The 22,709-nt window shown below is 44.9% G+C and overlaps 1 protein-coding gene across 4 annotated transcripts in view; it reads left to right on the forward strand.

Annotated features, from left to right (window-relative positions):
- LOC132446483 (serine-rich coiled-coil domain-containing protein 2-like) overlaps positions 1 to 22,217 on the forward strand; it is a 47,235-nt gene extending 25,018 nt beyond the window's left edge. Inside the window, exons 8-17 of one of the 4 annotated variants that reach the window (XM_060036800.1) lie at positions 2,896 to 2,986; positions 3,110 to 3,191; positions 3,580 to 3,663; positions 3,798 to 3,963; positions 4,761 to 4,862; positions 5,690 to 5,776; positions 7,841 to 7,984; positions 11,840 to 11,942; positions 13,803 to 13,842; positions 18,951 to 19,144. In XM_060036800.1, the coding sequence (XP_059892783.1) occupies positions 2,896 to 2,986; positions 3,110 to 3,191; positions 3,580 to 3,663; positions 3,798 to 3,963; positions 4,761 to 4,862; positions 5,690 to 5,776; positions 7,841 to 7,984; positions 11,840 to 11,942; positions 13,803 to 13,842; positions 18,951 to 18,999 (948 nt within the window). In that variant the 3' untranslated portion in view covers positions 19,000 to 19,144. Of the gene's footprint in view, positions 1 to 2,895; positions 2,987 to 3,109; positions 3,192 to 3,579; positions 3,664 to 3,797; positions 3,964 to 4,760; positions 4,863 to 5,689; positions 5,777 to 6,566; positions 6,655 to 7,840; positions 7,985 to 11,839; positions 11,943 to 13,802; positions 13,843 to 18,950 lie in introns of those variants that run through there. The other 3 variants (XM_060036799.1, XR_009522870.1, XM_060036798.1) reach the window with 3 other exon arrangements.
- Positions 22,218 to 22,709: the final 492 nt, after the last annotated feature.

Raw genomic sequence — 22,709 nt, forward strand, 5'->3', positions numbered from 1 at the left:
GTTTGGGAGAGCAGACGGATATGTGGAGGGTGGAGAGGTGAGGGGGAGAGTTTGGAGCGGGGGAGGCTGAGATGAGACGAAAGAAGAAGGAAAGCACAGGGAGATGGAAAGAAAAGGAAAAATAAGGATTTGGAGTGATCCAAGTCCCTAAACAAAGATACAGAGGAATAGATAGAAGAGTAGAGAGCAGAGGATAAATTAGAGGAGAGGAAAAGGGAGAGAGGGGGAGCCATGAGAGGTAAAGAGAGAGGGAGGGGATGCATGACTAGAGTGAGGAGCAGAGGGAGAGGAGAGTAAGGGGAGGCTCTGGAGAGAAACGCAGAGGGTAGAGAAGAACCGATGAGGAGAGAGAGATGAGGGAAGCAGTGTAGAACGGGAGGAGGGGGGATTAGTGGTAATGTGTGCATGTGGACCACCAACTCTCTGAGGGGAAAGTGCCTCCACACACCTGTGTGTGTGTGTGTGTGTTTCTTGGCTGTTATTCAAAGGGAATGTTTGGTTTCCTCAAGGGTCAAAGCAGTGTGACTAAACTTCAAGCAAGAAAGGTTGGTGTGTGTGTGTGTCTGTGTGTGTGTGTGCACCAATGTGTGCGCGTGCATGCGTGTTGTCCCCAAGCAGAATGGTGAGGAGGAGGAGGAGGAGGAGGAGGAGGAAGAACCCTCCACAGATGTATTGTAGTACCAAAGTGCTCTCCAACTCCTGTCCTAGTTTAGCAGAAACCTTTCTAAACTTTTACCACGTTTCTTTTGATGGGAACTGATTGTCATTGCGCACAAAACATGTGCTTGCTGTGTTTCCATGGTGACTCTTGAATGGATTTCTTCATGAATAATTTTAGAGGGGGTATTTCCTTTCTGTTTTTTTGGTTTAAATAGGTACAGATCTATCCCCATTGATGGGGTCTCGCTCTTGCTCTCGCTCTCTCTAGCTCTCGCTCACACTAATATATAAAAGGAATTATCATTGATCTCATAAAATGAAGGGCATCGATGTAAAGTTTCATCTTATGAGAGCTCTGACCTTATCAAAGCAACCTTCACCCTACTTTTGTTTTATATTTTGTACTTATTTATATATATTTATATTATGCATTCTTTTTTCGCTTATCTTGAGCTGAGCAATGATCAATGAGACGATTTGATGCTTTCATCCAGCAAACACTTTTAGCGACCGACAGTGAATTCAGTTTCATGTCATTAAGGAGCATCTATTTCAGCGGCATTTTGCTCAAGGATGTATACAAGTTAGGCTGCAGGCATCAGGAACCCAGTACCTTTCATCTGGAACACCCTAGCCACCGAACCATCCTGCCTCCATCAGGGTTTAGCTCCCATGCCCCAGATGGTTCCACTGGCTTGATGTAAGTGTTCTCTCTCAGGCACTTTCATCAATTTAAACATAGAAAACAATTCGTCAAATGTTTCAAGTTTAGGGAAAGATGTTTCTCTCTCTCTCCATTCCTCTCTCACTCTCCGTTTCTCTCTCTCTCTATCTCTCTCTATCTGTCCGTTTCTCTTCTCCGTCTGTCTCTCTTCGTTTCCCTCTCTCTCCTTCCGTTGTTCTCTCTCTCTCCCCCGTTTCTCTCTCTCTTCCCCGTCTCTCTCTCTCTCTCCCTCTCCCTCTCTCTCTCTCTCTCTCTCTCTCTCTGAATTTTTAAACTGCTAAACCGGTACTGTCGCGGATTGGCACACCCTGCAATTTCACTGCCTTGCCTGTGTAAAACCTAAGGGGTATATTCCGCCTTCGTCAAGGAGCCGGCTTTCTTGGTTCATTGGAGTAGGCAGGAAGACGCACAGCGATCTCTTTAGAATAATTTGCATATTCTAAATATTTTTTTATTCAAGACACTTGCATGCAAGAATGAGTAGACGATATCTGAGTGTAGGCTACAAACGCGAATAAGTATTTACGATTTCCAAAACACCAACATATTCTTTATTTGACTGACCCCCGACAAAAGCCCCTGGTATCGCAATGCCGTCTAATCGCATTTGCATGAAAAAGAAACCCCCAATATGTGTTGGGTGTGAGAAGGGAAATTGGGGTTTGAAATCAAGCCGGTATTTTAACTCAGTCAGTAAACGTTTTTACCCTGCCAAATATGCCTGTCTTATGCCCGCCTTTTTCCCGGCATGGTCCGCCCAAATTTACCCTCTCGGACACTACACATATTGGAGGTTTCATTTTCATGGAAATGCAATTGGACAGCTTTGCAGTTCCAGGGCAGACTTGGGTAGAGGTGTTGCTGCGTTGTCTCTACCACAGAGACAACACATCAACATGAGCAGTTCTAACTGGAGAGACGGTGAAATCCAGGAGGCTGACCGTCATGGGAGCGAAGGTGATGCATGCGCATTTAACGTTGATGGGAAAGATGGTTCAATCTACGAGAAAGTACCAGAGGAACTTTCCTTGCGAGGCATTTGTCGGGATAAAAAAACAAGTGGTCAGCAAAATAAAGAATATGTCGATGTTTTTGCACTTGTAAATAGTTAATCGCGTTAGTACACTCAGATACATCTACTCATTCTTGCATGCGAGTGTCTTGAATTATAAAAAAGATTTAAACATTCGGCTTATGCATATTATTCTAAAGAGGTCTACTCTCCGTGCGTAGCCCCGTGGTCTCCAGTTAACCAAGAAAGTCGGCTCCTTGACAAAGGGGGATTTAACCCCCTCGGTTTTATAGAGGCAAGACAGTGAAATTGCAGGGCGTGCCAAGCCACGACCGTACCGGCTTGGCAGTGTAAAAATGCCTGGTGTAAACGCGCGAACCATGCCGGGAATGAGACGGCATATTTTGCCTATTTTGCCGTATAAAACCTCTATCTCTCTGACTCTGTCTCTGTCTATCTCTATATTTTGTTACTTTGAACTGTGTGTGTGTCCCTCCAGGACCTACTGAACAATCTGGACTCGTGTGAACTTGACGACGATGACCTCATGCTTGACGACGAGCTTCCTGAAGACCCGTTGCTGCACGGCGGTATGTGTGTTTTTGTTTTTCTGTGTGCACATATAAATAGAGGTTGTTAAGAAAATAGAATTGGTCATTCATTTTCATAACCTCTATTTCCTTTGCTTGATTTGTTTGGTCCGATTAATACAGATGGGGATGGGATCACCCACATGGCCCAGTGGAGGATGCCACAGCTCTGCTGGGGAACACAGGATATCCACAATGACAACAGGCAGGATACAACAACCAGTTGTGCTTTGTTCAATCCATTACACCAATGAATTATTTAGATAACTTTTCTATAACTGTATATTACTTCCACACTCCTTTCTAAACGTACTAGATCAGTAACATCTAACTTCCCTAGCTAACAGCAGTCAGAGTGCTAACCGTACGAGCTAACCTATGTTACTACACTCACCTCACTAACTTGCATCCTTTGCAGCACTACCCCTTTTAGCTAGTGTCAGTCAAAGCGCTAACCGTACAAGCTAACCTATGTTACTACACTCACCTCACTAACTTAATTACTTAACAAGTTACTTTGCCAACCCAACTAGTTAAGATCCCTCACAGCCCTAGCTCCTCACACTTACATCAGCCTCTCCTGTCCCTCCCAGTGAGTTCCAGTCCTACCATCTGACCGAGGACCCTGGGAACCAAAGGAGCGACAAGGAGCTCCTCCTGGGTCTGTCGACTGCAAGGTAACTGTCCTCCGTAAAGTCACTGAGGCTAAGGTCGCTTTGGGAAGTGATGGTATCCTATTGTCTTAGCAAAGCATCACTAGACTGCAGAGGGTCCCGATAGTATATGATGTTACCCTGGTTCTCCTTCATAGGTCTGCTGGTACCAGTACTGGTCTGAGTCTATCCCTGAACCGGGACCTAGACCTTGATTTGAGTCTGGGTATGGATCTCGGTCTTGGGATGGATGTGGAGGAGCTGGCTGATAACTGCTCTGCTGTCCGAGCTCAGCTGGAACACCTGCAGAGACTCCTGCTACAGGTGACTTCATCTGTTCCATCCACTCACTCTCTTATTTCTAGCAACGCACTGTGTTCAGACACTGTTCTCCAAAGGTCCTTGCACCTGGTCCTTGCACCTATAAGGAGTTCATTGGGCAATATTATAGACAGTGGAAATCTGAAGTCTGAAACCTGCTGTCTATTTATGTACTCCACTGTGAAGCCTAGAAGGTTTGTCAGATTTAATTGTAGTACTAAAGGCACTTCCTGGTCTATAAATGTATGTTTACCATGAGTGGCAGTTCTCTGAGTGATTCCAAGATATCAGGGACAAAGTAGAAGAAGAAACATATTGCAATTCTCAAAAGAACATCTGAAATCACAGTATAGCTTTCTCAAAGAGAACATCCACAAGGAAAGAGGATAGCGTGGTGGGAAGGGAAAACCCTTTTCTTAAGAAAGGATAAGCTCTGGATATACTATACATCAGAGGATGGACGAACCCACATCGTTTCACCATACATTTCAGAATCATTGAGTTGAATTGTCTGTCTGTCGGTCTGTCTGTCTGCATCATGATGTAAACAGGCCCTTTATCACAGTTAATAGTTTAAAGTATCAAAGCATTTTCTGGACTGATGTTATGACCAACGCACCAGCAAACAGGGGGATCAAAGTAAACAACACATCTCTACCTTGTCAAACTGATTGCACACAATCGCTATGCACAATTTTGTGTGTGTGTGTGTGTGTGTGTGTGTGTGTGTGTGTGTGTGTGTGTGTGTGTGTGTGTGTGTGTGTGTGTGTGTGTGTGTGTGTGTGTGTGTGTGTGTGCAGGAGGGAGGGGGTGAGGAGGAGGATCTAGAGGACACCCTGACCACAGACACCCTTAGCCCAGAGGACTCCAACAGCTCAGAGGAGCAGCCCCTCAACAAACAGGTGTGTGATTAAACCTGTGATGGGATACCTTTCTCTCTCCCCTCCTCTCTTTTCTCGCTCAGATCTTTATCTTCCATCTTTCTAATTTCTCTTTCCTCCCTCTTTTTCTCTCTTCTTTGATCTTCTTTTCTTTCTTGTCTATCTTGCTGAAATCTCTCCTCATTTTGCACATCCTGAGTCCTAACATGTCTGTTCTTCATAATTAAACATTCTCAATAAGCAGTGGGAGGGACAGAGAGATAAACAATCTATCACTCTCTCAGACTCAATAAAATCCCCCTCTTCCTAAATCCCTACCGATCTATCTGTCCGTTAGTGTGTATGCGTGTGTGTTATCTCTTAGATGATGCAAGTCAAATGAAATGAGGGAAGGATTGTTGTTAACCCTAAAAGAACCATTGAACCCACAGTTTCAGCTGGAATTCAAAAACTGAGATTTAGCATAAATGTTCTGAGAGTTTATGAAAGAATGTTATCCCCATGGTTACGACCCACGCCAACTTTGTGAGAGTTTTCTAGTACCATTGTTGTCTATGATGTTAAAACCACATATATGAAATGCGCCACACACCATAGCATTATACGATCATGATATACAAACAAATTACCACGTTTAAAACAAAGAACATATGGTTTTGGGTTTACTGGCTTTTTTAGTAACAAACTTCTAAGTGTCTAGGATTATGTTTGTGTGTGTGTGTGTGTGTGTGTGTGTGTGTGTGTGTGTGTGTGTGTGTGTTTGTGTGTGTGTGTGTGTGTGTGTGTGTGTGTGTGTGTGTGTGTGTGTGTGTGTGTGTGTGTGTGTGTGTGTGTGTGTGTGTGTGTAGGTGGCAGAGCTGTTTTGCGAGGTGCAGCAGCTAAGGCAGGACGTGAGGAGGAGGGATCAAACCATCGCACAGCTAACACAGCAACTGGTGGGTGTCGCTGTCTGTCTTTAGGTCTCTCTGTGTATCTGTCTCTCTCTCTCCCCTCCTGCTCTCTGTCTCTCTCTCGCTCTCTCTCTCTCTTCTGTCTCTCCTGTCTCTATCACTCTCTCTCTCCCCCTCCCTCCCCAAACATATTCGTTGGGGTTTGCAATCTCATTTTTTGCAATCTCATTTTTTGCAGCTAACACAGCAACTGGTGGGTGTCGCTATCTGTCTTTAGGTCTGTCTGTGTATCTGTCTCTCTCTCTCTCCCCTCCTGCTCTCTGTCTCTCTCTCGCTCTCTCTCTCTCTTCTGTCTCTTTTTCCTGTCTATCTCCTCTCTGTCACTGTTTATCTCTCTCTCTCTTGTCTCTGTCTCTGTCTCTCTCTCCTGCCTCTATCACTCTCTCTCTCCCCCTCCCTCCCCAAACATATTCGTTGGGGTTTGCAATCTCATTTTTTTTGTGGTTTTGTGTTTAGCATTTATGAGTAGTTTCCATTGTGCCGAATAATTAGAATTCAGCTTCGGGGATCATGGGTTTCGTTGTTCTTTCCGACAGCCCACACCGATTATTTTTCTGTTTTGGACAACTTGTGTGACGGATGAAAATGGTTCCTTTTAGGTTGTAAATCAGCACCTTTGAAATGTGTGGTGTCCTTTAGGAGACATGTGTTGATGCCTTTAATGGACAGTGCCAGTGTTTTGTTTAAGATGGATGACTTTCATTACACTGGGTCTCCCACCTCGTGGACAATGTGGGGTACGATGGACATTTAATGCATCCTTCCTGCCCTGAAGGAGAGGTTGTGAGGAAACGGCTGGCCTCTACAGCAGCCTCTGGTCGTGTGGAGAAGCAGAGGGCTAAGCAGAGCAAGGATCCATCTAAGTACTGCCACTCCAAAACCAATTTAGCACAGAAGTCAATCTCACAACAGAAAATAAAAACAAATACTTCTGCTGTGAGCAGAAACTCAGGATCAAGCTCAACTTGGATTAAGACAAGGAAATATGAATCTAGAGATTATTGGCCAAATATGACAGAGGAGTCGTGAATCCCAATGAAAACCAAGACAGTGACAATGTCTAGAATCCCCCGTCCAGTCAGGTTGGTCTGAAAATAGGAATACATCTTTCCATATCCCAAACAATTTATAGATTATGTTAAGGAGACACAATTGAGAGCCAGAGATATTTCCCTTAGCAAGAATTGTGCCAGCTTAAATCAAAAAGAAGCCATCCTATAAGTAAGAACTCACTTTATTTCTTTAATGATAACTTGTATATTTCTTCTTCTCAGCTCCCTCTTTATGTGTGAAATGGAAATAGCCAATTTAAACATAAAAGGAGTCAGAAATGAATTTACAATGCCACGCTGTTCAGATTGAAGTTAACATGGCCTTCCTGCGTGAATATCTTAAATATTTGATGATATGACCAGGTAAGAATGCTGAAAAGCAGCACAAAATTAGAAGTGGGGTTTATTCAGTACAACTGTAGTGAAAGTAGTTTAAATAATATTATTCAAAGATTCAGCACAGAGGAATATTACAATTTGTTATCAGGGTGTGATTTTATTTACAATGAAAAAGCAGAGCATATCATTAAGCACCACATACTGTCTCTTTAAACACTGAACAGTGGAGGAGGAATACCTCTAGGCTGTATGGAGAGGGGTTTAGTAAGGCAGGAGTAAGACATGAGTTAGACAGTAGTAAGACATGGAGAAGACATGGAGTAAGACACGAGTAGGACATGGAGTAGGACATGGAGTAGGACACAGAGTAGGACACGGAGTAGGACACGGAGTAGGACACGGAGTATGACACGGAGTAGGACATGGCGTATGACATGGACACTCACTCCACATAGTCGTACGCTGGAACGCCGGTCAGAGTCACAGGACATCCAGTCCAAAAGCGTTGTTTGTGGCAGCCCAGACGGCTGTTCTCAGTTCAACCAACGTCTGAGACAGACCATCACAGCTCTTTATTCAGAAAATGTGTTTTTCATTTTCTTTGTTCTCTGTTATAGTAAATGATTGTATGTGTGTGTGTTTGTGTGTTTGAACTCAGACTGTTCCCGTGGTGACTAGCATGTGTCACTGCCGGGAGACGGGGACGGAGAGGCGGACGGACGGACAGACGCAGACGACGGTAGCATACGGAGGGCGGGCATGGCTGCACCAGGCCTCACAGACACCCTGGAGGGAACACAATGTGAGTGGGACCACACGCTGGCACCACATTATGGATGACCGTAAGGGTCAAAATCACGCCTAAGAGTAGCATTGATTTAAATCAACGTAAATCACAGTGTTCTGCAGTCAGAACGTTTTACAGTAAGAAAGGCGAAGGTTGCGTTTTAAACAATGTCTTTCACACCTGTTCCTGAATGTTGGCACGGGCGCTATTGGGGGTTTAATGGCCCTGAGCAGCTTGCAGCCACGGTACCATGCGCTCTGTTTACAGTGGATGTATCGCAATGGCGAGGCGCCCACAGCCTTTAGCCGTGTTCTGTAAATATTCTAGAACACACAGGAGTCCTGGAGCTCTATATCTAAATGATATCATATTTTACATAGATATCTATATCATAAAATATGTATTATCACGGCCAAAAGCTGTGTGAGCCTCCAGACGATATTATGAATCTCGAACGACTGCGTCGGGCTCTCCGACGTCTCTGGTTCTTCCACGTCCACATCAATCTGAAATAGACTGAACCACGACATGGAGGAGAAAGGGATTGTTGCCCACGATTGTTGACCGCGGTTGTTTCCCGCCGGAGCCTCGCTGCCGAGGGACCTCCACCTCGGTCAGCGGTCAGCGCTTAGGCACCACCGCCTCCTGCAGCGCCGAGGCGGTGGTCCCTCGGCAGCGGTAATGGGGGCTCAAGCGGGAGACATTCGCGGCCAACAATTCCTTTCTCCTCCATGTCGTGGTTCATGTACTTCAGGGAGTCAAAGCCAAAGTTCCTGTCCCCCAATTAATTCTCAACCATGGCTGAGATAACCCCCACTATGAGTCTCGTTGTGGAAATACCAGAGACGAGAGTCCGACGTGTTATGCACCATAACACCAACAGCAGAACGGTTATCCAAATAACAAGGAAGTGTACAGCACTTGCGTTACAGTCCTGGAGCTCTATATCTAAATAATATCATACAATAGATAGATATCTATATTACCACGGTGAAAAGTTGTGTGCGCCTCCAGACGATATTATGAATCACAAACGACTTTGTCGGGTTCTCCGACGTCTCTGGTTCTTCCACTTCCACATCAATCTGAAGTAGACTGAACCGCGCGCTGCCTGCGGCCCGTTGCCTGCGGCCCGCTGCCCGCTGCCGGGCGGTGGTGCCTCGGGAAGACCGGCGGCAGCTAGCATGTCGCAGTTCATGTACCTCAGGGAGTCAAAGCAAAAGTTCCTTACCCCCAATTCCTTCTCAACCATGGCTGAGATAACCCCAACTACAGTCTCGTTGTGGAAATACAAGAGACGTCAAAGAACCGACGTGTTATGCGCCATAACACAGCAAACACTTGCGTTACAGGGTGTGTAATCACACACACACACATGTGGCGGGCGGCCAATGCAGAGAAAGGGGAGGTGCTTAGATACTTTATGACGACATATGGGACCACATTCCAAATCAGCGCGCTTGAGCCTCTGTTTTTTCAAAGGCGAGCAGAACACCTACTGCTCGTTTTACACCGAAAGCAAGTTTTAGCCACTTAGCCACATAAAGTGAGATATTCATGCCATGGGACCTTTAACATTGTATGATGGACAGGGGGCATTTCCCCCGAGACTGATATCTGACATTTATTTTGAAGATGGACAGAAAAATCTATTAAATATAGCTTTTCATTTGGTTGCCTTATAAACATAGCACAAACAAACTACTCAAAGATATAGGGTACTTAAACGAGTGGTAAATGCACATCACTATAGGCAGGCACATGGAAGCCAATCAAAGCCATCATGTTTTCAATCTTAAAAGACTTTGAATTTTGTAAATGGAAATATAAACATCATTGAATTCAACATTTAAATATGATGCTTTCAAAACAAGGTCATCTGAATTCCTAAGATGTGTATTCAAAACTAATAAATTCAAAGATTGCATTTAAAGTTGTACTATTTCAATAACTAATCCATGTTCCCTAATCCATGTTCTCTATTTCAGATACAAAGTTCTGGTAATTTATTACTCATATTCACGTTGTCATAACCTTCTGCAGGAGCAGGGCATTCCTACACAGGCCTAAGCCGACTGCCGGCCTATCAGAGCGCAATCTGTCAGTCATGTGATCAGAGACATCTGCTCTAGAATTAAACTCGGTAATGGCGAACAGGGAGAATAATGGGCTAAGTCGTCTGGTTTATGTCCCTTATTCAACCTCGGACCTCAATGAGCTCAGGGGTTCTGATGAAAATAAATGTATTCTATGCCCTATGAGACAGCATGATATTAAAGCAAACACTATCCCCTCATTGAACCATACATTTGTGGTGCTCTGAGCCCACTGGCCACTTCACCTATCATACCAATACAGACTGAAGGCTTACCTGGTGACTGAGCCTGTAGGCGAGGCCTCTTCACCTCTCAGACCACTAGAGACTGAAGGCTTACCTGGGGACTGAGCCTGTAGGCGAGGCCTCTTCAGCTCTCAGACCACTAGAGACTGAAGGCTTACCTGGTGACTGAGCCTGTAGGCGAGGCCTCTTCAGCTCTCAGACCACTAGAGACTGAAGGCTTACCTGGTGACTGAGCCCGTGGCTTCTTCACGACCCCTCTCATACAAATATCTACATTTTTACTTGGATTCTAGAGATGCTTCATGAACCGCCTTCAGAGTGCATGTCAGTTTACCTTTACCTTCATTCACTCTCAAGACATGCACACACTCCATAATTGATCACAGCTTCATCCGTGAACAATCACAGGCAGTGGATTAGCGTGTGTGTGTGTTCATCTCAAGTCCGTCCCTCCTCTCACTAACTTAAACCTTTGACCGTGGAGGAGCTTGTCTGGGTAGGGAGAGGAGCAGGAGTTTGAGGAGAGATAAGGAGAGATAAGGAGGAACATGGTGGAGTATTTGGTCGTCTCCGACGGGGCCGACTCAGGCAGTTCTGTTGTTCACCTGCATGGATGGGCTGCACTACCCACGTCTGCACGCACACACACGCACAAGGGCGGCCCTCTTCATTCTTAACGGCGGTCGACAGCATGTGTGAAGATAACCAACACACGTTGATCCTCGCTCTACACACCGGGCTGCCTCTCTGCAGCTCTGTCTGGATCCTCCCATACCTCCTCTGGTTATCTCCCTACTGCTTTGGTTCTGTGGCCTCGTACATCTCTCTCTCTCTCTCTCTCTCTCTCTCTCTCTCTCTCTCTCTCTCTCTCTCTCTCTCTCTCTCTCTCTCTCTCTCTCTCTCTCTCTCTCTCTCTCTCTCTCTCTCTCTCTCTCTCTCTCTCTCTCTCTCTCTTTGATGACCTGCTCATTTCCTCTTTATGGTTTCCTTATTTATTATTCTCTCGCTCTCTGTCTCCCGATGTCTCTCTCCCTCTCTGTGTTCTCTCTCTTGTGTTGCAGGACGTTGCACGATAGCTTTGGCATTTCTGTTTGACTACTGCGGTTTTCAAAGGTTATCACTGTGGAAGATGGTGTGTGTGTGTGTGTGTGTGTGTGTGTGTGTGTGTGTGTGTGTGTGTGTGTGAAAGAGAAAACACCCACACCCACAAACACCCACTAAAATGGCCTGCACATTCACACAAGAAAGCTCACATGAGAAACAGGAGGCATCTATTCTGGGAGGCTGAGTTTTGATGTATGTGTGTCATGATTTCATGGGTTCATATCATCTCCATCCTATCGTTTCCTGTTTCCTGTGTTGTTTCCAACCTCATCACCTTTCTCCAAGTTGTTCTATCGACCCTTTAACCCATCACCTTTTAAACCGTTACCTATTATTTCTCTCTCTCTCTCTCTCTCTCTCTCTCTCTCTCTCTCTCTCTCTCTCTCTCTCTCTGTCTCTGTCTCTGTCTCTCTCTGTCTCTCCAGGGCTCTCCTCCCGTTCCTTTCCTCTCTCCTCCGTGGCAGTACCAGCGCTCCAGACCCTACAGGGGGAGGCAGCGACCGTGCGTCCCCCACTGCGGTCCACAGAGTGAGTCTCTTATTGGTGCCCTTCCCTAATACCCCCCATACCTCCATGAACCGCTAAATGCTCGCCTTCACCACCCTCCTCTCGGGGGAGATGGTGAATCCTAACATCCATTTTCCCCTTTATCATCATCATTTTCATATCTGATGCTACCATCATAGTCTTCTTATCCAGAGCGAGAGAGAGACTCTGCATCCTGTTTTTAATGATGACCTGATCTTGTGTTAAAAAAAATTAAAATCACAGAACCCACTTAGGGAAAAACAAAGGATGTTATTCGTCCAACGCCCCACTCATTTCTGCTACGAAACCCCACAATTCAATGATGTGCTCATTACCATGCCACTCCCTCTCGCGCTCCCTCCATCCCTTCCTCTTCCTCAAGTTATGCCACTATCCCTCGAAGTAGTTCAACTAAATAGCATGGAGCAATGCATTACACGTTCTCCACTTTGAGGACCATTAATTCAGAGTGTTTCATTGGCTGTGTCCTATCTCTGTATCTGTGTTCTCTCTGTTCCTGTTCATCTCATTCTTGTGTTCGTCTCTTTGAGTTCTTTACGAGTTGTGTTGCATAGATTCTGTCAACAACTTCATTTTCTGTCGTTTGGGATGGTTAAGCATTCAGTCTCCCCCTTAAACAATTATTGAAAAAAGAAAAAAAGGTAAATCTGTTTACTTCACGAGAGACTTTTTTAAGAGTGACAAAGTTATTTAGCTAAAAATAAGATAGCAAACACGAAATCAACTAGAGAATCTGAGCCAGACGTGGGCTTTTCACCGCTTTCAACCACAAGGGGACACCAAGCTTTGAATAAATATCAAAGGATTTCCATCTTTGTAATTCGCTAAAAGCCCCTTTCTCATTAATCTCTCTGCGGGCGGTATTGCTGTTGAGAGTACCGCTGCCGGGGCCTTTATTTTGAAGGTTGTCCTCTTCCTGTTTGACTGTGTGCTTCCATTAGCTTCTGAATGGGATTATGTTGTATAAAGTATATTAGCTAAGTGACACTTTTCAGGGCAAAGCTTAAAGTCCCACAATAGACATTTCGTCCTTTCATTTGGTAATAAGTACACATGTTTCACCACATCAGCTGGTCCTCAGTTCAGCAATTGGTTATATTCATCTTCTGATTTCAGATATTAATATATCTCCCTCTTATCTCACATGTCCGGCGCTTTCGTTGGTTTTTGTTTTTCATAATTGTCTGGGCATTATTTTTTATGAACAAATGATATACACTCACTGAGTGTATGAATCATTCGTTCATAAAAAAGCCCAGACAATTATTACACATGTTTAGTATACATGTTTCAACGGTTCTAACACAACGGTTATCAAACCTTCCTGACTTATCCCGCCCCCTGTAAGTGGAAGCACAATAAATAAACAATGCTTTTGATTCTGCTCATCCATCTCCATTATCTTTGTTCGGTCTTAGTTTTTCTTCTCGGCATTCATTTCCTCAACACCTAATCTTCTATTTAAATGTCTGTCTGTATCTCTGTCAATGTGTCTGTGCTCCTCTCTGTCTGTCGTTCCACTGGCTTATCTGACTGTCCACCTGTTTTTCATCCATCTGTATGTTTACAGATGTAAGACGGACACAATGCCTCACTTTCAGCACCCTCGCAGCTTTCGTCTGTTTACAACCAAACCACCTCAGTGTGTGTGTGTGTGTGTGTGTGTGTGTGTGTGTGTGTGTGTGTGTGTGTGTGTCTGTGCATACTCTGTCTGAATAACACTGATGTTGTTTCCTCTAACCACCACTCCTGTCCCCTCTCTCCCCCATCACCCCCCCCCCCCGTCTCCCCCTCTCTCCCCTTCTCTCCCTCTGCCTCCTTTAACCCTGCCTTGGCAAGGAGTGGAAACGCTAGTGCATTACTTCAGTGACAAAGCATGGTATGGTGGAACCTTTTCAAAATGTCTTCCTCCTCCTCGTCCTCCTCTCGTTGTATACTCTTCCTCCGCCGCACCCCTCCCCTTCCACACAACCCTCTCCCCCCTACAGACACACCTCACCAACACACACCCCTCTCTCCCACACACCACTCTCCCCCAAATACAGCCCTCTACGACACACACACACCCCTCTCTCCCCCACACCCCTCTCTCCAACACACACCCCTCTCTCCCCCACACCCCTCTCTCCAACACACACCCCGCTCTCCCACACACACCCCTATCTCCAACACACCCCTCTCTCAAACACACCCCTCTCTCAAACACAACCCTCTATCCCTCACACACCCCTCTCTCAAACACACCCCTCTCTCAAACACACCCCTCTCTCAAACACAACCCTCTATCCCTCACACACCCCTCTCTCAAACACACCCCTCTCTCAAACACACCCCTCTCTCAAACACAACCCTCTATCCCTCACACGCCCCTCTTTCAAACACACCCCTCGCCCAACGACACCCCTCTCCCCCACACACCCCTCTCCCCTACAGTTAGTTACAACCGTTTTTACCATAAACATGTTGTGTACATTCCTGTATAAAGTGAACTCAGAAGTGAACTTGGATATGTAGTGATCCTCAGTAGGGTTCGTCCAGTCGTCTAGAGCAGGGCTTCACAACCTTTTTTGTTCCATAGACCGGCATATTCATAAAAACATTTGGATGACCAAATAAATATTAATGTCTTCATTGTAAGATGCATCATTTCTAAACAAAGGATGTGGCTGTTATTCAAGATGGTTTATTTGTCATATTCAATTAAACAATTATAGCAACAGAAATTAAATGCTTGAGCCTTATGCTGCCTTCAACAATGCAATAATATAAAATACTTTTTTTGATAAAAGAAACAAGAAAATCAATATTTTTTTAAGGAAATATTTCAAGGCCCGGTTCTGACAGGTCCACGGCCCGGCTCCGGTCCAGGGACCTGGGGTTGGGAATCGATGCCCTAAACTAGAGTCTTAATAAGATCAGTTTGGATCCCACATAGCATTTTTTGGATTAAAAGCTTCAATTTATATAAACTATAGTGTATTTTAAGTATTTCTACTATTTAAAATGTTTTACAGGACAATGATGCCAACCTACTGCATGTACCCTCTCTGATACTTGCTGTGTCTTAGCACTTCGTCCCTGTACCCTTGTTCCGGTGCAGTGGTAAACAGACTTTTTAGACACAAACGGACACTAACAGATCTCAGACTAGTTTGTGAGCACTTGATTACAGTGACGTTATCTACACTGCAGTTTACTCAGTAGTTATTGTACATGGTTTACACTGATACTACTGTGTATGCATCACCTAAACTACTGCTCAACGTTAAGTTGATGTCCAATGGATTTTGAAGGGTTACACTGGGAGGTTAAGTTAAGGCTTGTCTTTATTGGGACATCAGTAAATTTAGCTTGAGAGCTTAACTGGGTTTGCGTTCAGGGCTAGTTTGTGCGTTTCGTAAGGCGAGAAAACCTGTTAAAAAATCAGATTTCCAACGAGACGGTACATTCTGGAAATGTCCGTATTCTAAGGCACATACACACACACACACACACACACACACACACACACACACACACAGCCAAAGACAGCCGGCGAAGGTGAATCCCTCCTTCAAAGCACCTGCCAGCCATTACTCCTTTTCTCTTTCTCGTCCCTTCTTTCCTCTCTCTCCGTCTTCCAGCCGTATCATTTGATAACCTTTAGCTTGCTGTTTGTCCTCTTTCTTTCTACTCTCTATTCTGTCCTTCTCCTCACACTTAGTATGTCTCTGTCTCTCTCTCTCTCTCTCTACCGTCCAACTTCTGTCTCTCACTCTCTCTGCCCTACCTTATGTCTCTCTCCCCTCACCCTCTCGCGTGCTGAGTCATTCGGTGTATAACATTATCCCCCCCTCCCTCATCTCTTATTCATGATGAAGGAGGGGTTAGAGGACAGAACAGGGACAAAGGGAGGAAGACAGAATGAAAGAGAGAACAAAACAGTCACACCCAACCTCCCACCTACTTTACTTGTTCATGCACAGACAGACACGCACAGATAAAACACACGGCAGACAGCCAAAGACAGACCGACAGACCGACACACATACTCAGACAGACACACAATCAGTCACACAGACACATACACAGACAGACACAGATACACACACACACGCGCACACGCGCGCGTGCGAACACACACAGGAGGATAGACAGTCAAATGGACAAGGGTTCAAGTAGATGATTCGAGAATCGAGCAGCCAGACAGACAGATGCCCAGGCAGATGGGTTGACATAAATCATTTAGACGCACAGACCGACTGCAGTACTGCCACCAGGTGCCACTGTGCACCACCAAAAGGCGCCTCTCAATGGGAATGAACGCCTGCTTGTATCTTCCGTTGGACTAGGTTTTCTCGGCGCATTAAGCAAACTGCCCCCGAAAAATGGGCTTTAAAGCCAACAATTTGAGCGGCCCGCAGATAGAGATAAAGTACAATAATGCTGGGGAATATACAATGCAGCGCCATAATCATTCCAAATGTCGAGGCAGGACTATAATAAACCATCTGTGGACCACTGTGTACCACTGATGACGCAAATGTCTTCTTAGTATATTTTCACTGCATGCGTCTCCGCTGACCCCTCCATAAAATGTGAATAGCTGTCCACAAGTGCATGCGTGTGTGTTTTTTGACAAATTCAATAACTGTGATTATTATCACACACATTGTGTGTGTTCCTGGCGCTTAACGTGTCAGTTAGATATGACATTATAGATGTTATTAAATAGTCGGTAATAGACGTGTCGGTTGTATAATTATCTGAAACAAACAAATGCAGGAGGAACCATACAAACAGTAGCTGCACACAGCATAGACACGGGCACACACACACGCACACGCACACACACACACACGTCATCCTGACCCATGTGTCCAAACCGATATTCATGAAGTCTTGTGATCAGTTCATCTTGTTTATTTTATTCACATTCATGTCATACACTCTCTTGACAACGTATGTATTCAAATACATTTTATACATTCATCAACATCTATATATCATACGTTTATTTAGGCCCATTAAATACATTCATCAACATATGTATCATATTTACTAGCATGCATTATATATACTTTCATCAATGGATACCAATGTCAAACCTTCATTAACATACATCTTATATGTTCATCAAATATCTGTTTATACCTTCATTACCATACATTGTATACCTTCATAAATGTATGTGTTCATACCTTCATTAACATGCATCATTTACGTTCATCATATATATGTTTATATCTTCATTAACATACATCATTTACGTTCATCATATATATGTTTATATCTTCATTAACATACATCATGTTTCAGCAACATATCTATTTTTATACCTTCTTTAACATTCATCATATCCGTTCATCTTATACATGTATATATATGTTTAGAGTGTCGAAGATTTTCATGTAAATAAATGTCTTAGGGGCCTAATGAGCGCCCCCAACTGCTGCATTCACATATGTTATTGACAGGCAAGATGAAATCCCCCAACCGATCCGTGAGGAGACGCCTTGATTGGTCCAGAATGAGCCAGTATCTGTATATGTATAATATCGAAAGGCTCGAAGTGAACTACAACAGATATACTCACACAGCATTTCACAGCACTAACTGAGATGGCTCTTTCATTCCTGACAAATTATGCTCAAATCAAGCTCTTAAACCTTACCTGCCACCCATTATACAACATACATTACTGTGGTTCATAACTTATTTTACATAAGCTCCCAGATCGGTCGTTTGGATAAGATGCTTTATTTTGTACGCGTTTAGTATTCAACAACCATGTAGGCCCAGACTGAGGATTCTGGGTAATGTGAAGTGGGTTATGTGGTGGTGTGTTGTGGGACAAGCAGGGTCTGGGCGTGTGGAGGCTAGAGGCGGGAGGCCGTATTGATGTTGTTCCACTCTCTGTGTGTGTGTGTGTGTGTGTGTGTGTGTGTGTGTGTGTGTGTGTGTGTGTGTGTGTGTGTGTGTTGGGGGAGGATTTAATGAGCTTGCCAAAGTTGTCGGTTAACACGCACCAACACAGGTGCACACAAGGACACACACGCAGAGCGGCAGATCAAACTGCAGCAGCACGGAAGCAGACACACACACACACACACACACACACACACACACACACTAATATACACACATGCAAAGTCACACACTAATATCAACACATAGACACACAAACACACACTAATATCCACATGTGTACACACAATCGTATCTACACACACACACACACACACACGCACACACACACACACACAGATCAAAGCAGCCCTTATAAAGGGCATCTTTCCTGTGTCTCCTCTGGCCTGTTCGCCTCCAAAATGATGTGTCATCTGAGAGAATAACTGTGTCTCTCCTCTCTTCCTACTCCCTCTCTCCACATCTCTCTGCTGATTTTATTTCAGTCTGTTTCTTTACCATCTCTTCATCTGCTCTGTCCATCCCCATTCATCACCTCTGCCCTCCCCTGTTTCCCTCCCCTGTCTCTCCCTCCCTCCCTCTGTGTCCCTGTGTCCCGCTCTTTATTCTCCCTCAGTTCTTCTCCCGTCTTTCATGCTCTCTCCACCCCTCTGGTCTCTCTAAAATATGCATCAGTCTCTCTCTTGCCGTTTTATTTTTTTTCTCTGTCTGTGTCCTGCTCTCCCTCTCCTGTCTGCCGTCTCTCATCTTCTTTTTAATATCTGCCTCTCCCTTTCTCTCTCCGTCCGCACATCGCCTCCGACCGGGCTGCCTGTGTCATTTTATTCATACTGCACATTTATCGATGTGTATCTGAGGCGAGGTCAGGTCAGTTTATAAGCAGAGTCACTTGATGGGACCCTCAGAAGATGGTAGAGACCTCCTTGGACCTGTGGACTCCACGGAGAGCTGATTTTGTTGAGCCATTGGAATCAAACTAAACACTAACGTCACTGCTCTCTCTGTCTCTCTCTCTCTGTCTCTCTCTCTCTGTCTGTCTCTCTCTCTCTCTGTCTGTCTCTCTCTCCCTCCATCATTCAGCCTCAGGTACTACCGTCCCATATCCAGCTGGACCATCAGGGCCAACTGACCCGGACAGCCCCCGGCCTGGCCCGCCGGGCGCCCCCCCCCGCTGAACCCACCTCCCCCGTGGTACTCCAACACCGCCTGACTCTTTCAAGCAACGACACTCTGGAACGGCCCGCCACCCCCGCTCACGCTGGCCCCAGCCCGTCTCCTCCTCTTCCTCCTCCTCCTCCTCCTCCCATGGACGGCGGCAATGCGTCGGAGAGGAGCGTGCAGGGAGAGGAGAGGGGGAGGGTTCTGAAAAGAGGAGTGAGCGCTACGAGGAGGGGGTCCGAGGAGGAGAAGGGCGAGGCCTTTGAGCCGACGCCGGAGGGGAGGAGGAGACACAAGCAGCCGGGGAAGGAGGAGAAAGGAGGCGCACGAGGAGGGCAATCCCTCCTGCCATCCGACAAACTGCGCCACCTCCCTTTCCTCACCTCCAAGATCCCCCTCTCCTCCTCCTCCGCCGCTACGCTTACCCCAGCCAGCCCAGCGGTCTACCCCAGCATGGCCAGCACCCCGCCGAGTCCCACCCGCACCCCCAAACCCCGGCCCAGGGCTCTCAGGCAGCCCTTGGCGCCCCACCATGCAGACCACAGCGCTGCTTCTGGGGCCAAAGTCAGAGCCGCTCCCCCATTGGCTGGCTCCTTGCAACTTCCCCAGCAAAAGAACCAAGGACCAATCCTGTGATCTTGTCCGTCTTTCATGCCTGATCGCCTCCCTGTTAGCGGGCCTGACCCTCCTCAACTGTTTGTCCCAGTCCTCTAGCTAACCGGTTAAGCTATTCTTTGTCTTCATTCTTTCTACAACCCACCTCCCCGCCTAAACTCTCTGTTCCCCCCCCACCCATGGCAACTTCACAGTCAGCATGGCCAACAACAACCAATCCCGACATATGAGTTCAAACCACGTACTCATAACTTCCAGACTCTACGGCTGCCACAGCATCCTCTATGGCTCACCTAACACAATCCTCCATAAACTTCAGTACGTCCAGAAGTTCCCCGCACGCTCACCTCAACCCGCCGCCGAGATCACCTCAGCCCAGGCCTCCACAACCTCCACTGGCTCCCATTTCAATTTAGGATTAATTTCAAGGTACGACTCACCACCTATAAAGTCCTAAATAACCTGGCCCCTCCCTACCTCTCCGACCTCCTCCACCTCCACACTTCCACCCATTGCCTCAGGTCTACGGACACACACACACTCAGAACCCCCAAGACCAAGCTCTGCACCTGGGGTTACAGGGCCTTCTCTCACACTCCCTCTGGAACTCCCTCCCCGACCACAACCGACCGGCCAAAACACTCCCTTCAGTTAAACCCTCAAAACCCACCTCTTTAATTAATATTTATTTATGAGTTGTATATTTTTTTACCTTTTTGTTCTTTCACTGTTTTTTTTTTTTTAACCCTTCTTAAGAACGCTTTCACCACAGAACTTCCTTTCGTTCCCTCCCCTTTCCTCCTTTCTTATCTTGTTTTACTTTTTATTTAACCTTTATTTAACCAGGTAAAAGTCTCATTGTGATTAAAATCCCTTTTTCTTACTAATATACTTTCTTATTGAATGATTTATTTTTGGGTTCGCTCTGTAAAGCGTCTTTGAGACCCTAAAAAGCGCTATATAAATCGAATGTATTATTATTATCAATATTATATATCTATGTGACTGTGGGTCCGACCCCTTGCTGCTATACACATGTACTCACAACGCTCAACCCTGATTGGTCTGTCCGTCTGTCCGTCACTTGAACGACCATGGAGGTAATGTTGGGAGGAGCTCACACTGGGAGGAGCCACTGGATTGTTGAAGGGGTTATAAGCTTTGAGACGAAGGCAGGAACACATCTTTGTATGTATATATCTGCATCTGTACTTGTACGTGTTTCCATGAGCTTTTGGAGTCACTTCTGTTTATTATTTATAATTCGGAAAAAGGCACCTTAACATGAAGAAATCCGATCCCTGCTGTGTGTCCACCGATCCGTACGAGGTCGGGAGAACACGGTCAAACGGAAGTTGAATTGCATTCTGAAATGCTGTCGAGAAAGAGCTTTTCTCCATCTGTACATGTAATTTAATGTTTGATAATACTTATGGGTATAACAAATTGTAGCCTATTTAAAAGTGTTGTTTCCTCATCCATTAATTTTAAGTTAAATTGTGTAATTTATATTTTGTTTATTTATTTACAATGTTGTGCTGTTAAGAAACTTGTTGAGAGAAGTGTTGCTTTTAAGCTTTTGAAAAGTTTGGTTTTAATCATCACATTTAATTAAAGATACACTGTCCTATTTGAACAAATTGGTGTCACACCTACAATCACTATAATCGTGTTCATAAAATCTCACCCAAAATGCGAGTCTGACCAAAAGCAATGTTATGCAGTTGCGTACTACTGAAAGGTTAGCTCTTACTAGTTAAATATGGTAAGGAGGGAGAACAGACAGGTATGTCATGCCAACACACCAGATAAAATCGTTTAAGTAACGATGTGAAGCTCGAGGGTGTTAGGGGGGATGAGGATCCATTGATACCACTTGGTGAAATACTTTAACAGTTTCAAATGTTGTATGGCTATCCTTTTAACTGTAATCGATTTGTGATTTCAAAACAGAATCGTTTTTGGAGCTCAAACAAAAGGAGCTTAGCGAGCGTTGTGGTGTGATTAAAGAACTGACCCTTAATGTTTAAATGTTTATTATGACGTATATGCAATAATTGTATGGCTCATTGCCTGCTACAGCCATTAAACCTATCCCTTCCTTTTTGATCCGCAACTTCTCTGTCTTGTTTAATAAAACTGTGCTGCTAGAAATCCTTAATTGTACTAATAACTACGGCGTGTATGTTTTTGTCCCCACACAAATGCTGTTCATCAAAATAACTATATGCAATATCAAGTATGGCTAACGCTACAAGTTCGGAGTGTCAGAAAGACAGTCAAGTGATCACTAGGTTGCCGGTTCAATCCCCGTCCCTTCCAGTCAATTAGTGGTTATAATCCATATCCACTCAATCCACTTGTATCTGTTCCTTTAGTTGACTGCAATATGCTTGCGATGAGATCTACAGCGGATATGGTTAACTGACATTAAAACTATATAACATGTATGTTATTAATGTGGACGGTTTCTCTGGAGTTCAACTGTCAATCGATGGAATTCTGTTAAGCTGCTGCTTCACAACAAGCATGATTTACCGATAACGATTAAAACACAATTTCCTTCTGTTGAAAGCCACTGTGTTGGACTGTTGTTATTTTTTGGCTGCAAATTGTCATAGCGTATACACTGTCTAAATTATAATATAATTTTTGTGTTCCAGCACGTCAAGATCTGGTTAATTTGGGTAAAATCTGGTTCTGTCCAGTAGGAACTGATTTGGTTACCCAATCGGGTTTGGCCTGTACAATGTGGTTTTGTTCGATATAGGCTGGCTTGGTCCAGTCGTGTTTGTTTTGATAGTCAAGAATGTTCTGGAATGAGTTTGGCTTAGAGAAGGGCAACTCTTCGAGGTCGATCATTATTTTAAAGCATGTGCTGTTTTTCTTTCCATAAGCTTTTCAAAACCTTTTGTTGAGTTGATCTTTTACAACCTTCCCAACTTGTTATTTTATTTTGTGAGTTTGCAAACAAGGTCTGAGATTAAAAATAAATCCATGTTGCGGTTCCCTCTCCTCTCCATGTAGCAATAAACAGCTGCAATCCACAAAAAACTTTAACATTTT

Source organism: Gadus macrocephalus, chromosome 18, assembly GCF_031168955.1.
Source record: "Gadus macrocephalus chromosome 18, ASM3116895v1".
Taxonomy (NCBI): domain Eukaryota; kingdom Metazoa; phylum Chordata; class Actinopteri; order Gadiformes; family Gadidae; genus Gadus; species Gadus macrocephalus.